Source organism: Centropristis striata, chromosome 18, assembly GCF_030273125.1.
Source record: "Centropristis striata isolate RG_2023a ecotype Rhode Island chromosome 18, C.striata_1.0, whole genome shotgun sequence".
Taxonomy (NCBI): Eukaryota; Metazoa; Chordata; class Actinopteri; order Perciformes; family Serranidae; genus Centropristis; species Centropristis striata.
Genome location: NC_081534.1, coordinates 17,451,848 through 17,465,927, shown reverse-complemented (window position 1 = coordinate 17,465,927; position 14,080 = coordinate 17,451,848). Strand labels below are relative to the sequence as shown.

General features: G+C 38.7%; 1 protein-coding gene across 4 annotated transcripts in view; it reads left to right on the top strand.

Annotated features, from left to right (window-relative positions):
* The window catches only part of utrn (utrophin), a 221,199-nt gene that overhangs the window by 53,533 nt on the left and 153,586 nt on the right, over positions 1 to 14,080 (top strand). For all 4 annotated transcript variants that reach the window (XM_059357172.1, XM_059357174.1, XM_059357170.1 and 1 more), the window contains 14 exons: positions 974 to 1,108; positions 2,954 to 3,103; positions 4,575 to 4,736; positions 4,889 to 5,020; positions 6,395 to 6,568; positions 6,733 to 6,888; positions 6,999 to 7,169; positions 8,195 to 8,374; positions 10,089 to 10,217; positions 11,081 to 11,251; positions 12,127 to 12,183; positions 12,358 to 12,513; positions 13,234 to 13,371; positions 13,575 to 13,661. In XM_059357172.1, the coding sequence (XP_059213155.1) occupies positions 974 to 1,108; positions 2,954 to 3,103; positions 4,575 to 4,736; positions 4,889 to 5,020; positions 6,395 to 6,568; positions 6,733 to 6,888; positions 6,999 to 7,169; positions 8,195 to 8,374; positions 10,089 to 10,217; positions 11,081 to 11,251; positions 12,127 to 12,183; positions 12,358 to 12,513; positions 13,234 to 13,371; positions 13,575 to 13,661 (1,998 nt within the window). The remainder of the gene's footprint in view (positions 1 to 973; positions 1,109 to 2,953; positions 3,104 to 4,574; positions 4,737 to 4,888; positions 5,021 to 6,394; positions 6,569 to 6,732; positions 6,889 to 6,998; positions 7,170 to 8,194; positions 8,375 to 10,088; positions 10,218 to 11,080; positions 11,252 to 12,126; positions 12,184 to 12,357; positions 12,514 to 13,233; positions 13,372 to 13,574; positions 13,662 to 14,080) is intronic.

Sequence of the window (14,080 nt, the reverse complement as noted above, 5' to 3'; positions counted from 1 at the left end):
GAACAAAATCTATTCAAGCTTGACATTATCTGAATATTACATTGTACGTTTGTTTGCCGAAATGCGATTTGTTGTGTATTTTCTGACAAACTGTAAATGATGGTACCACAGAGAGGAAGAAACACACAGAGGAAAAAAATAAATAAATGAAACACATAAAATGATTTATAATTTACTCAGCAAGGCACCTCATTGCTTTTTTAATTTAAAATAAGTGACAATCGCAGCACATAAATTAAAAAACTTCAGATGGCGTTTTGAAGTTATTTTTTCCATCATGTATACCTTCGTTAACATCTCTTGCCATTGAGACGTAACTAGGCTTTTTTAATTGTTTTTTGTAGTTGTTTTTTTGCTAAACATCACTTTCAAACCAGCCAGCAGGTTGTGGAGTTGGAGGGGATAAAGTCTTCTTTCTGTAGAAAAAGCTCCTGTGACACATACTCACAAAAATAATACTTTCATGCATGAATGGCCCAATTTGTCTGTCAACTTGCAGCTCTCATGGTTCAGTATGAGAATGACATGTCGGTTTATGCAGTGTGTCATTTCTTGGGCTCCCTTTTTGTTAATTTTCATGCGAAGAACAAGAGAAGCTGGAGGGGCACTAGTGATTCTTGTTTTCAAAGCTAATCTGTGAGTGTAAAGTCATACTTTGGGGCACTGTTTTGGATTATCATCCCCCAGACTTTAAAGGGTAAAGGTCAGTCACGTCACTGAGTTGTGCTTATGTTCATGTATACTCTCTGCCTGAAGTCCATTAGTCACCATCCCCTCTTGATCTGTAGAATCCTGCTGTTTACTTTGACTAGACTGAGGCTTTTTCTTCTGGAAAAATGCCTTTGAGTGAAGTATTTTTTTCATATCCTCCTTTTGTAAGTGAGGGCATGCTTAATACAGTGGTCACTTTGTAGTAACATGCTTCTCTGGTTGTGCACGGCTGTATTCAAATATTTGTGTGTTTACCATGTAGGAGGTTTGGTCCTGTTGGATGGAGCTGCTTCAGTACCTGGATATGGAGCAGATGTGGCTCAACACTCTTGAAGAGAAGGTCCAAGCTACTGAAAACTTACCAGAGAGCACTGAGGCTGTCAATGAAGCTCTGGAGGTACAAATACAAACACACATACTGACTGTAACACCTCAGATCTTACACTGACTCTCTCCATCTTTCACTCCTGTTGTCTCTCACTCATTTAAAGTGAAGATGGCAGTTTTGAGGGATACTATACCTTCCTATGAGACTAGCTTAGTTGACCTTCATTTTTTGATATCTAGGCTGCACTAAAAGGACAGGGGATTCACCGTCCTTTTGACACAGTGTTTTTTTTGTTTTTACTTTACATAATCCAATAGTTAGTTCATGTCATGCCAAATATTTGGGCTATCCAACATATATGTATTTTATTTATTGTCGCACTGCTTTCTGGAGTCAGCTCTTAAATTTCATTGTACATGTGTATAGTGACAATAAAGGCATTCTATTCTATTCTATTCTATTCTATTCTATTCTATTCTATATGAGTACAATACACTGCTATATCTCAAGTGACAAAAATATGACGGGTCATCTTCTCGTGACACATAAAACAACAAAAACATTTGAAAAATTTAACATACTGTCCACACATAGAAAATGCTTCTATATTTGAACTACTGGATTACTTTTTCAACTTTTTTTGAAAAACACTCCATGACTGCAGGCATGTCTCAACAGAAAGTGGAGTTATCTTTTTGTTTTTATTTTTGTGTTTCAAAATGTTTAGAATTGCATTTATTCTATATGCCTGTACCTACATTATATTTAAGAAGAGCTACTGGCTGATCATCCACCCTAGAACTTGTTGTTTCAAGTTAGTTAGATCAAATCACCAACCAACATACTTTCAAATGGGACAGAGACATATATACAAGGCATACGTGTTTTGCTCTGTGACAGGGTAGGAAGGTAAAAAAAAAAATATTTCCTTAACCAAGCCATCCATAAAATATTCTACCTCTGTTAATAACCTCATTGTCTTTGACTTTGTCTTCTAAATTTCTTCTGCTCTGTCCTGCTTGTTGCTATATCTGTAGACTTGCCTGCAGCGTGACTGTCAAACTCATTTTAATCACAGTGCTGCTCCTGTAACATCGCATAGTGATGAAGGAAATTGAAGACCCTTGAAGACAATGTTTCCCCTTCTCCTCTTTGTCCTTACGTGATTTTGGCATTTTTTTCCTTCTCCTTCCACTTCCTCTCCCTCTCTTCTCGACTAAACCTCGCTCTCTCACCCTCACCCTTCCCATTCTCCCTAATCAGACTCACCCCATTGGAGGGGGGCCGTCTCTCTCTCTCTCTCTCTCTCTCTCTCTCTCTCTCTCTCTCTCTCTCTCTCTCTCTCTCTCTCCATTACCTCCGGGAAGGAAAAGCACATTTAATGACCCCACATAAACAATGACTGTTGGATCCAAACAAGTGCCGTCACTCGACAAGCTTCTCTCTCTCACTTGTCTCTCATTTCTCGTTTAGTTATCATCTTTTTTCGGTTTGCCTCCATCTGACACACCCTGCGTTGCAATTTGTTTCATCTGTACTGCAGCTGTTTGCTCAGCTATTTGGTTCTCTCTCACTCTTTCACACACATACACACGCATTCACTTTTCATTCATTTACTGGATTTCTTTTTTCTCACTTTGTGTTCTTTTTTTTCTTGTTTCTGTGGCACATTTTTGGAACTGTGAAGCAATTTAACTTTGTTGCGGCTTCATCAAAGGACGTTTTTATTTTACCACTCACTCACTCACTCACTCACTCACTCACTCACTCACTCACTCACTCACTCACTCACTCACTCACTCACTCACTCACTCACTCACTCACGCTTACTTCCATTTCTTCCCTCTTTGCTTGATTTTTCTGATTCCCTGCTCATAACTCTACCCTTTTCTCCATCTCTCCATTCACCACCAGTCTTTGGAGAGTGCGCTCCGCCACCCCGGGGACAACCGGACTCAAATCAGAGAGCTGGGTCAGACGCTGATAGACGGGGGCATTCTGGACGAACTCATTAGTGAAAAACTTGAGGCCTTCAATTCCCGTTACGAGCAGCTCAACCACCAGGTCAGGACCTTGGCTTTGTGGGGAGGCGAATGTGGGATGTGCGTGTGTGGTTGTTACTGGAGGGAAAAAAGGCGTTCATTATGTGTGTTTTTTTTTATTTCTTCCTCAGTAAATTTAAACCAATGCAGATTCTTGTAATGCAGGAATTTGTTTGTAATTATACTATTCCCATAACATATTACATAGGCCGTATAAAGAAAAAAAAACATAGTTTTTGTATTCAGATTTGAATTAATGATAATAATAATAATAATAATACCAAATACATTTATGTTTATAAAAATACATTTTTTTTATCATATTGATATTAAAACAAATACAATATTTATATTTTCACGATGCTGTTTCTTACACTATATCAGCATTATGTTTATTTTATTATTTTGCAGTTGGTACACAGTCATATTTGTAAAAATCTTTAAGCATTTGGTTTATTATTAATATATTCACATTGAATTAAATGCAACAAATGTTTAATTTTGGATGCTTTTTCACATTTTGGAGTATAATTGTTAATAAGCTGTAAAGAAAGTACTCAGATCTTTTACTTGAGTAAAATTAGCAGTACTACAGTGTAAAAATTAGAGCCTGACAGATATATCGGTTGACTGATGTTATAGGTCGGTATTGGCCTATCAAAGGCCCATCAGTATCAGTGTATATGCTGTCTGATATGTGCTGTTTTGGAAACTTTTTACACAATATATAATGCAGAAAATGTGGCTTGGCGTGATTTAGAAATGGTGTCAGCTATTTTTTTTAAAATATATTTATTATCGATTATAAAATGGTGCACAATCCACATAAGCATTAAAAAAATATCTATTTTCATTCCTGCTGCCCAGAAGTGCTGCATTAAAGTCATACTCAAGTAAAAGTACAAAAGTATCAGCATCAAAATGTACTTGAAGTAACAAAAGTAAAAATTTCCACTCCCATTTCATAATTTTAATAGATGAATTAGAGATACAATTAATGGTTACATCAATTTTATGATGCATCTGTAACGCTTGTCCTGATTTTAACTACTGCTAAAGCACCCAAATCCATATTATTCAGTCATCATTTCTTTGTTGTTTATGATTTATGTTTTGTGTTGATTACCTTAATATGCAGAGTAAGTAGTAACTAAAGCTGTAAGACAAATGTTGTGGAGCAAAACAAACAATATTTGCATCCAAAATCTAGTAAAGTAGAAGTATAAAGTAGCAAGAATGAAAATACTGAGGTTGAGTATAAATACCTGGAAGTTGTACTTTAGTACAGTATTTGAGTAAATGCACTTAGTTGCATACCACCACTGTTAATAAGTCAAACATACAAACTAGTATATTTAGTCTTCTCCATCTACAATTTAAGGATATGAATTTCACTGTAGATGCTTGAATCTGGAATATCACAATACTGACGTTGTTGACCATCAAATCTTCAAACTCATGACTTGATGTCGGTGCCCCTGCTGCCCATCTAGGCGGTGAATAAGCAGATCAGCCTCGAGCAGCAGCTGCAGACTCTGAAGGAGAACGAACAGGCGCTCCAAACACTGCAGGAGTCTCTGAGCCAGCTGGACCACACACTCACCTCCTACCTCACTGACCGGATCGACGCCTTTCAGCTCCCACAGGAGGCGCAGGTACAGTATGTGCACAACACACACACTCACACATAGAGTGACACTTAGGGAAGCACCCAAACTTCATCATACTACATCATGTTTTCCCCAGATTCTTTTGTTTTTAACTGCATTATTAGGTGTGTCACATATTTATTTCCATTTTCCCTCAGACCATCGGGGCAGAGATCGCAGCCCACGAGGTAACAGTGGAGGAGATGAAGAAGAGGAACGTGGCCAACTTGCCTCCGCCCTCCACTGACGGCAAAGCAGCTCGAGGTGGGACCATGCTGGACCAGCTACAGGTAACACTGACTCCTACTGGACAACATTAGGAACTGCAGGAAGCCATGTCAGTCACATCACTTCTTAATCATGACTTTAGAATGAATGCTAGAAATACTGTCACATTTAAGCCTCTTGTAGAACCTGATAATGTAATAAATTCCCGATAATGTAATAACCCTGATAATGTAATAAAAATCTGCACTCGAGTCCATTGAAAATGTAATAAAACCTGATAATGTAATAACTTCCCGATAATGTAATAAAGTGCATTTCCCAATAATGTAATACACTTTTTAACCAATAATGTAATAAAGTATAACATTATTGGGAGGTTATTACATTATCAGGTTAGCCTTCATTTCGCAAGTCCTGATAATGTAATAATTCCCCAATATTGTAATAATTTAACAGCAGACCACCCATTACTTGGGTTCAAGTGGTGATACTGTGTAGGCAACTCTAGCTCAAGAGCTCTAGCGCCACCAACAGGTCAAAGTTGAATGTTTATTAACTTTTGACCCGTTCATACGTTTTTCACAAACGAGGTATCCACGACACACGAATGCATTCAACAGCTTCTTGAAATCTAAAGGTGCTTGTTGTTATACTTTATTATATTATTGGTAAAAAAGTGTATTACATTATTGGGAAATGCACTTTATTACATTATTGGGAAGTTATTACATTATCAGGTTTTATTACATTTTCAATGGACTCAAGTGCAGATTTTTATTACATTATCAGGGTTATACACCTTATTAGGTTCTACACCTCTGGACCCCAAGGCATTTTTTTAGACTCACAGGTACCTAGTTTTTCATTGCAAAATATATATTCTGCAACTTTTGTGGAAACGGCACAATCATGACTAGGACTAGGGAGAACTCAAACATGTCTTTTGTGCAGAATAACAAATTATAATGCCATTAAAAAATCTGAGTTATTTACAAAAAAAAAAATACAACATTTTTGTAAGTGCCTACAAATGTTACCAATATTGGAATAAATTGGGGCTCCATATGTTATACATATTAATCTATTTATATTTTTACAACCTCTCTTGTCCTCTCCTCTCACTCTGTAATGCAGCCTGCAGTTCAGTCAAAGTTTCCTGAATTTTTTAATAAAATCATTTTGCTGAAATATCACTATTTTATGCTTAGGTTTACTTACTTTTCCCGACAGAAACATTGGTCATCATGACTCATTTGAGGACCGTTAGAAATAATTTGACACTAATTGACTGTTTTTCCTGTCAAAATGTTGAAGTTTTGAGGATAAAAACACTGGAAAAAATAATAAATCATAGCAGCAGGGCAAAATAAATGTGTGTTATCTGTGTTGTGACACAGATCTATACATTCACTGACCTCTCGTTTCACCCGCTGCAGAGGAAACTGAGGGAGATCTCCACAAAGTACCAGCTGTTCCAGAAGCCAGCTAACTTCGAGCAGCGTATGTTAGACTGTAAAAGAGTTCTGGATGGTGCCAAGGCTGAGCTGCATATTCTGGATGTCAATGAGGTGGACCCAGAAAAAATCCAGTCCCACCTCAGTGGCTGCATGGTTAGAGCTACAACTTTCTTAATCTCTCTTGTATTACTACAATAATCTAGGTGCATATTGAAGGTGTTAAGGATATATAAACAAAAAATATCTGTCAGCCTAGCTTCCTTTTTATCCATCCCCTCCTCTTTTATTGACTCATTTTTCTTATTTTTTAATGATAGAAACTATACAAGTTGCTGAGTGAGGTGAAGCTGGAGGTGGAGACGGTGATAAAGACCGGTCGACAGATTGTGCAGAAACAGCAGACGGAGAACCCCAAAGCCATGGACGAGCAGCTTACTGCTCTCAAACTGCTCTACAATGACTTGGGGGCACAGGTAACATGTTTGTATATGAATTCATCTTGTTCCGCAGAATGCAGCCCATGTTGCATTACAAGTAATGTTCAATACCTCTGAGACACATTTTGTTCACCCTTTCTTTACAGGTAACGGAGGGCAAGCAAGACCTGGAAAAAGCTTTGTCTCTGTCTCAAAAGTTCCAGAAGGAGAGCGCCACGCTGGAGGAGTGGCTGACCACCAATGAGGCCCAGCTCCAGCAGAAGAACAGCTGTGGAGACATGCCTGCTGACATTGATGCTGAGATCGCATGGGCTAATGTGAGTAACTATCCAAACCATTCATCAGATCTTTTTTTTTTTTGTAGGAGCAGAGAAGTTCTTCTTCTTCTGGCCAGTAGGTGGAGCAGAATGACAGTAGGATGTCCATGAAAACACCAATCTCTCTCTTTTTCTAATACAGTTTCTGTATTGGGACTGCTTAGAGTCCTTCAGTGTTAAAAATTGTTGATTAAATCCATCCTTGAACCGTGGAGGAAGTGTTAAGAATTCTGTGAATGTGTTCATATGTCTTCGAGATCCGGAAAGAGCTGGAACTTTAATACAATCCCACACAATCCACTGACCCTGTTTTTGACCCCTTCACAAGAGACTAAGCAACAGTGTTAAGACTGAAATAGTATGAATTTTATATGAGTCACACTACAGAATGGAAGAGTGTAGAAGGTTTCTTGGTAACGCTTTATAATAAGGTCCTTAATAACCATTAATTAACAAGTAATAAGGCATTGTTCTCGCTTTAGATCTGGTAGTTGCAAAAAGCATAGTTAAATTATAGTTAACTTGTAATAGATGAGTATATTTTAATATCAATAAGCAAACAAAATAAGATTAATAAAGGCATGGCAAAGACATAATGGGTGGGTCATGGGTGTTTGTAATGCTATTATTAACACTTATATAAGCTTATAAACACACAATAATGTTAATAAGCATCTTGTAAGGACTTACAAGAGCCTTATTACTTGATAATTAATGGTTATTACAAGGACCTTAATATAAAGCGTCACCGGTTTCTTTAAATGTACTTTTATGTTCCCTAAATGTACTTTTTTGAAAGCGTACATTTCATTTTAGGTTTTAAAATGCAGTTGAATATTGGAATATTGACCTGTAATCCATTGCTTATTTTTTGTTTTTATTACAGTGTGTGTCTGTGTGTGCATTCTGTACAGTAAATCCTAACAACGGCTAACTGATGGCAGTAAATTATTGCAACACGAAGGTCATCACACGTTTAATATACTGTGAATTGCATTGTAAATGTGTATGTGTCCCTCCTCCAGGGCCTGCTGAAGGAGTCGGAGCGTCGTAAGGTGGAGCTGTCCAGCCTGATGGAGACTAGTGCCGGTCTGCAGACTCTGGTGGAGGGCAGCGAGGCTCAGCTGGAGGACAAACTCTGTGGCCTGAATGAAGCGTCGGGCCGCGTCCGCACCTGGACCGAGGACTGGCTCAGCGCTGTGCTGGTGAGTGCAAATGTTTTATACAGCAAGTTCCAATAAATAAAATGTTGCTGTGTTCATTATTTCATGTTCTCTGAGTAAGTAGAATCTCCCACCTGCTTTTTATAGTTTTATGCTTAAACAATACTTTTATTTGCAGTCATTTGCAAATGAACAAAGGCAGCTCTTGGGAGAATACATTTATTTTTATCTTAGCTGTGTCTCTGAGCATGCAATGTTTGTTGGTAATGAGCATTTTTTTGTCAGTTATGACTGCATTCGTTGTCCATATTCAATGTGCTGGAATTTTTTGAGTTCCGGTATTGAATTCCTAAAAGTTCATTGAATTTCAAAGTTGTTTTTTTCCTACCTCGGCAAGATTAAATAAATGGCATTACAAGGTTTTTTCTTTATAACCCACATAAAAAAATCCTCACCATGCTGTGCAAGTCAAGTAATTGCAGTAGCTAGAACAGGAAGAAAAACTTCAAAATCAAGAGAAACATGTTAACCATTTTGAAGACATGAAGAAGCTTTTCTTGTTGTTATTGCTCACTGCAGCAAGTCATATCGTCACCCTGTTAAAATAATAGCCAAACTCATTTTTTCAAGTTTTGCAGGAAACACAAAAAACTTCAGCAAAAGTGTAACATATGACATTTATTGATCATTTCACTCCAAAAGGATGTAACAAAGAATTTTTGAACATGCCTTTGTGACTTAAGCAAGATATTCCTTACTTACTTACTGCCATTTATGCCTAGTGGCATGTAGGGCAGCAACAAAGGATCTCCACTCTTGTCTGTTTTGGGCGAGCTTTTGGATAGAACTCCAGGTCTGCTTCATGGCTTTCAGTTCTTTCTCCACTGTTCGACGCCAGGTCTCTTTGGGTCGTCCTCTCTTTCGAGTGCCTTCAGGTGTCCAGTGTAGAGCGGTTCTTGTAATGTAATCCTGTTCTTTTCGCATGATGTGTCCAATCCATCTCCACCGCCTTCTTGTAATAATGGTCTCTATACTTTCTTGGTTTGTCCGAGCAAGCAATTGTTGGTTGGAGATGGTGTTAGGCCAGAAGATACGTGAGATTATTCTGAGGTTTCTTGTGTGGAATGCAGAGATCTTGGAAAGCAAGATATGGTAACACTTTATTTTGAAGGTGTCTACATAAGGGTTACACAAGCCTGTCAGAAACATGACATGACAAGTATCATGAGCATTAATGTTACTTCAAAGTGTCATTAATGTTCATGACACATCCCATGTCATGTTTATGACATGCTCATGTCACTCTTATGTAGACACCTTAGAGTAAAGTGTTACCAATATTAGTGTCAACAATAAAACACTGATAAACTAAACTGAGAACTAAACAATCTCCCTCTAGCTCTTCTTTGCTGGGTTCTTATCTGATGCCTACGAATGTGGCAAATTGTCAAAGAAGTGATGATTTTAAAGGGGTAAAATCACATGATCTGATCAACTGAGGATGTAGGTGATTTTACCATAGGTGGCCGGTGTCATGGGGAGATGATTTAGGCAAAAAAAAACAACTATTTTGACAAAGGCGATTATTTTAACAGTGTGATGATATGAAGGAATGAAACACTGAATAATTAAAATGCCTTTGCTTTAGATTAAGTAGTAAATGGGGAAAACACAAGAGGATCTTTAACAGTAATTAAAGTTTTTATCTCCTAAAAGAAACACTGAGTCCTTGTTTTTTGTTGTTGTGTGAGTGCAGAGTCACCAGAATGAAGTGGAAATCTTTGATGAGAACTTGGCTCACATCAGCACCTGGCTGTACCAGACCCAGATCCACCTGGACGAGGCTGAGCGGCTCGCCCCAACAGAGAGAGAGAAGGTGGTAAAGGTAAGGCAGAGGGAGTTACATTGTACATTGTGTATCAATGGTACATAAAGCTCAGTTTAAACTTGTGTCTTTTCCATGTTATCATTACTGTGAAGGCTCAAGCAAAACAAACTTAAATTTCTTATAGATGTGTCGGAGAAATTGTCCATATAATCATCAATACAAGTTTATGCTTCTGAATATATGTAAGAATTGGCAGAGCTTATAGTAGTTTAGAATTACTTTATGGAAATAACTTCCTCTGGCAAGAAAATGCATCCTGCAAGAATCCATCAAGAAAATCCCTTCCTGTTACATTGTGGTATAGATATATTTAAATGTGTTTCTACATGAGGGGAATAGCAAAGTAATCATCAGTCATTTCAAAATGTCTCGTTATGGATTGCCCACTGTTGCAGCAGAATTATTAATACTGAGCGGCTCGAACTTCGGACTGGACTGACAAAAACCTGTAATCAACTAACAAATTAGTATAGTTCTTAATAATAATTGCCATACTTCACCATGTGTCACCAAATGGAATGAGAAAGAGAGTGAGAGCTAATCGGGGCAACAGAGACTTCTGTTGAAGAATGGGAAAGAACACAGTGAGAAAACGTAAAAGAGGAGAAGCTGAACCTTTTATGGTAGTGTCAAATAATTTATCCTAGTTATATTAAATTCTTAACCCTTCCCTTCCTCTCGCCATGACAACTGAAGGTCTGTACTAAATATCAGCTGGTGCCCGGCCCCGCTGACCTTGATGAGTACACGCTGTGCCGAGCTCTCTGGTGTGAACCAAGGCTCCACTGCCAACCAGCCAGAGACAGCATGACTGATAGCATAGGCTGGTTTAAATAGATGACCATCTCTTCTGTCCTCAGCGCATGCTAGAGGAGCTGGAGGACATCAGTCTGCGTGTGGACAACGTGAAGGACCAGGCCATCATCCTGATGACCAGCAGGGGCCCCGCCTGCAGAGACGTGGTGGAGCCCAAACTGGCTGAGCTCAACTGCAACTTTGACAAAGTTTCCCAACACATCAAAACTGCAAAGGTAAAATAAGCACTGTTTAAAATGTTTTTATTGTAAAATATAATTTTCATAGGGAGCAAAATATGTTTTTTTTGGCTTTTTTTCCATGTAAACCCACTTTGGAAAAAATAATTAAAAAAGAAAATATTTTAAAAAACAAACATTTAAATATAATATTATTATTATTATTATTATTATTATTATTAATAATAATAATAATAATAATAATATATATATTTAAATAAAAATAAAATAACTAATAATAGTAATAATAATAATAATAATTAAAATATATTTTAAAAATACATTTAAATAACTATTAATAATAAAAAAACAAAAAATAATAATATTAATCAACAATAATAACGTTTTTATACTGTTATATAACATCACCTGTAAAATGCTCCTGCCGTCATATCTGAGTAAAGACCTCAAACCCATAAACAGCCTCAGGCTGCGTTCACTTGAGATCAAGCGGTGTGGCGATTTGCCCCAGGGTTGTGCTGTGATGTGGGAGTATCCCCCATTCGTGAGATCCACTATGTTAACTTTAACCCCCTAAATGCACAAGTAGACCTTACTCCTGAGTCCTGACAATTCCAGCTGCACTTAAAGGCAGCTTCATTCATGTCACAGTAACTAGACAAGTACAGAAGGAGGAACTGTGGTCACACTCTTACCTTATCAACCCCATCTCCACACAAAAAAACAGACTGAATGTAAACCTGAAGTCTTTGCATCAAACCACCCAACAATCTTCATCACATTTACTAATAAACAGTGTAGTGTGGAATTGAATCCTGCTGTACGCACAAAAATAGCTAAACTGTCCAATAGAAAGCATGTGGTATAGTCTGTACAGTCACTTTGTCTGTTCCTTGTCTTCTTGCATTCAGATGATGAGCAGCCTGGAGTCAGGTGGCGTCGAGTTGAACCAGCAGATATCTCAGCAGGTGCAGCAATTTCATCCAAACTACAGTGAAAAGAGCTGCCAAGGCTTTTAAGACAAAACACTGCAAGGCTCGGTGTGGAGTCGGTGCATTATCACACATTATACCGCAGCTGAACACCCTCTTTCCTGTCAGATAATTACATATATTTTACGTGTTTCTACTTTTTCTCATCAGGTCATTCACAGCCAGGAGGTCCGCGCAGAGAGTCAGACTCGTCCTGCTGAGACTCTGGTTTCCAGTGAGGTGAGGGACCTTCAGGCAGAGCTCCAGGACACGTTGAGGGCTCTGCAACAGCAGCAGGACCCAACAAACATCCTGGATGATGACAAGGTAAACAAGGTCACTTTCAATTGTGCCGTTTTGATGCATTTTTATTATAAAACTCTTAAAGAAACAGAATAATGATGATTGATAATTATGGTAATATTATGAAATACTTACACAGGCAAGGCATGAGCAGTGCATAGTAATTGCTGTGTTGAAATTGATGCCTGTTATATTGTGGATAGGGAGATATGCACTCTGTTTTTTGTCTGGCCAAAGATTTCCATTAGCCATCTCTTGCAATTTTCCACAGAAATGTGAAAAACAGGCACAGAAAATTGCCCCAGGTTGCCTATTATTCTCTTTCTGAAGTTTTATGAGATTTTCTACGAGGAATATGCCAGGCTACAGGCTATATAAAGGTGCCGCCAGATAAGATGAGCTTTGATTGGGCATTTCAAGGCCTAACAAGTCTGGAATTCAATCTGCGTTATCAACGTTTATGACGCTAAACACACTGCCTGAACAGACCTGACCAGTCTAAAGCAAGGTCAGTGTGCCAGTCGGGAACTCTTAGTGTGTAGCAGTGTTTTCCCTGAGAAGCCTCCACATTGTTTCCACTCTGAACAACGTGCTGCTTGTTAAGCAAGGGAGCAACTTACTGCTAATGTCGGTGTCTGGTGTGTAAGTTTGTTTCTTATGTTAACTACATTCATAGATTTTAGATGTTTAAGTTGGATCAGAATTGCAGCCTCCTCATTTGACCCGTATGTGTCTCTGCACCAGATGGATGAGGAGAAAGCCGGCGTGGAAGACTTGCTGAGAAGAGGAGAAGAACTGCTGCAGCAAACTTCAGACGACGGCCAGAGGGAGGAGTTGAGACTTCTGCTGGTCCGCCTGCAGAGCCAATATTCTGCTCACAGGGTAAGATGCATTAAAATATTTATTGTGTCTTTCTTAAACCGAATATATAAGGGAATGTGTTTTTTAATCTAGCTCACTGGCGTATCGTGTTAGCCTGTTGTGCATTGTTACAGATTGGTCACTGTGTGTCTTTGTTTGTGTTTTCTCTGTGTGTGTGTGTGTGTGTGTGTGTGTGTGTGTGTGTGTGTGTGTGTGCGCTTTAGGAGTTGAGGGTGCTACGAATCAGGCAGGTCGACGTCTCTGTGGAGTCGTCGTCTACTCACATCTTCACAGAGCACATGAGAGAAGAGGTGAGGGATTCACACTAGCCTGGCTAACACCAGACTAATCTCAAATGAGATTTAGTCTGGGAACCAGCCGTTCATTTCTCCGTAGAGGAGGTGTGGTTTACGATTCTCCGGAGCCGTTTATTGGGCGCTTAGAATGTCTATCAAAATCGTCTGTAGGTAGCTCTTAGCCAATCGGATCAGTTATACCAGATGACGTAGTAGAGCTACAGAAATTGATGTTTGTTGTGTGTGTGTCTGTGAGAGAGTTTTGCTTGCTGCGTTGCTTCTCCAGTTCTCGCTTTCTGCAAGATTATTTATTTTCACGCTAATAGCCCCGCTACCGGTGATCTGGCTACGAGCCGGGGGACAGCGGAGCCGCCGAGAGACCTTTCGCCTTTCAACTTTTGCTCTAAACTATTTAAAACACCATCTACAGCTAA